The 580-nt window shown below is 59.1% G+C and overlaps 1 protein-coding gene across 1 annotated transcript in view; it reads right to left on the reverse strand.

Moving 5' to 3' along the window:
* HHIP (hedgehog interacting protein) overlaps positions 1 to 362 on the reverse strand; it is an 81610-nt gene extending 81248 nt beyond the window's left edge. The window contains exon 1 of the mRNA XM_014950095.1: positions 99 to 362. Coding sequence (XP_014805581.1) covers positions 99 to 362 — 264 coding nt within the window. The remainder of the gene's footprint in view (positions 1 to 98) is intronic.
* Between the last annotated feature and the right edge of the window lie 218 nt (positions 363 to 580).

The raw sequence follows: 580 nt of genomic DNA on the forward strand, positions 1-580 counted from the left end.
CCCCGCCCGGCAAAGCGGCAGGTTGCGCGGGCTCCAGGCAAGAAATACACCCCCCCAAAAAACCCCAAACCCCCAAGCAGCCTTTAAGGGGTGCCTACCTTGGCCTCGGCGTGCAGCAGTCCCTGCCCGTCGGTGCGGGAGCAGCAGGAGAGGCGGGGGGAGAGGCCTCGGCACATCGCCTCCCCGCCGCCCGGAGCCTCCGGGGACAGCACCCGCCGGTCCCGCTTCTTCAGCCGCCTCGGCGGGGTCCCGTTGAGGCACCTTCTCCTGCGGGCGCCGCTCTCGCCGAACTTGGCGTCCCCTTCGAAGAAGCAGAGGACCACGGCCACCAGCAGCAGCTTAAACGGCAGCATCTTGAGCATCATGCCTGAGGGAGCGTGTGAATGCACCCAAAAAAAAAAAAAAAAAAAAAAAAAAAAAAAGGAAAAGGGGTGGGGGGGGTGGTGGTGGTGGAAGAAGGAGGGGAATCCCACTGACTTTTCTTTGCACTTCGGCTCAGGAAACCACCTCCCTCCCCCAGAAGGGGAAAGTCTGGAGGATGATAATAATAATAATGATAATAATAATAACGGTAGCAAAA

The sequence above is a fragment of the Calidris pugnax genome, unplaced genomic scaffold (genome assembly GCF_001431845.1).
Source record: "Calidris pugnax isolate Ruff unplaced genomic scaffold, ASM143184v1 scaffold42, whole genome shotgun sequence".
Taxonomy (NCBI): domain Eukaryota; kingdom Metazoa; phylum Chordata; class Aves; order Charadriiformes; family Scolopacidae; genus Calidris; species Calidris pugnax.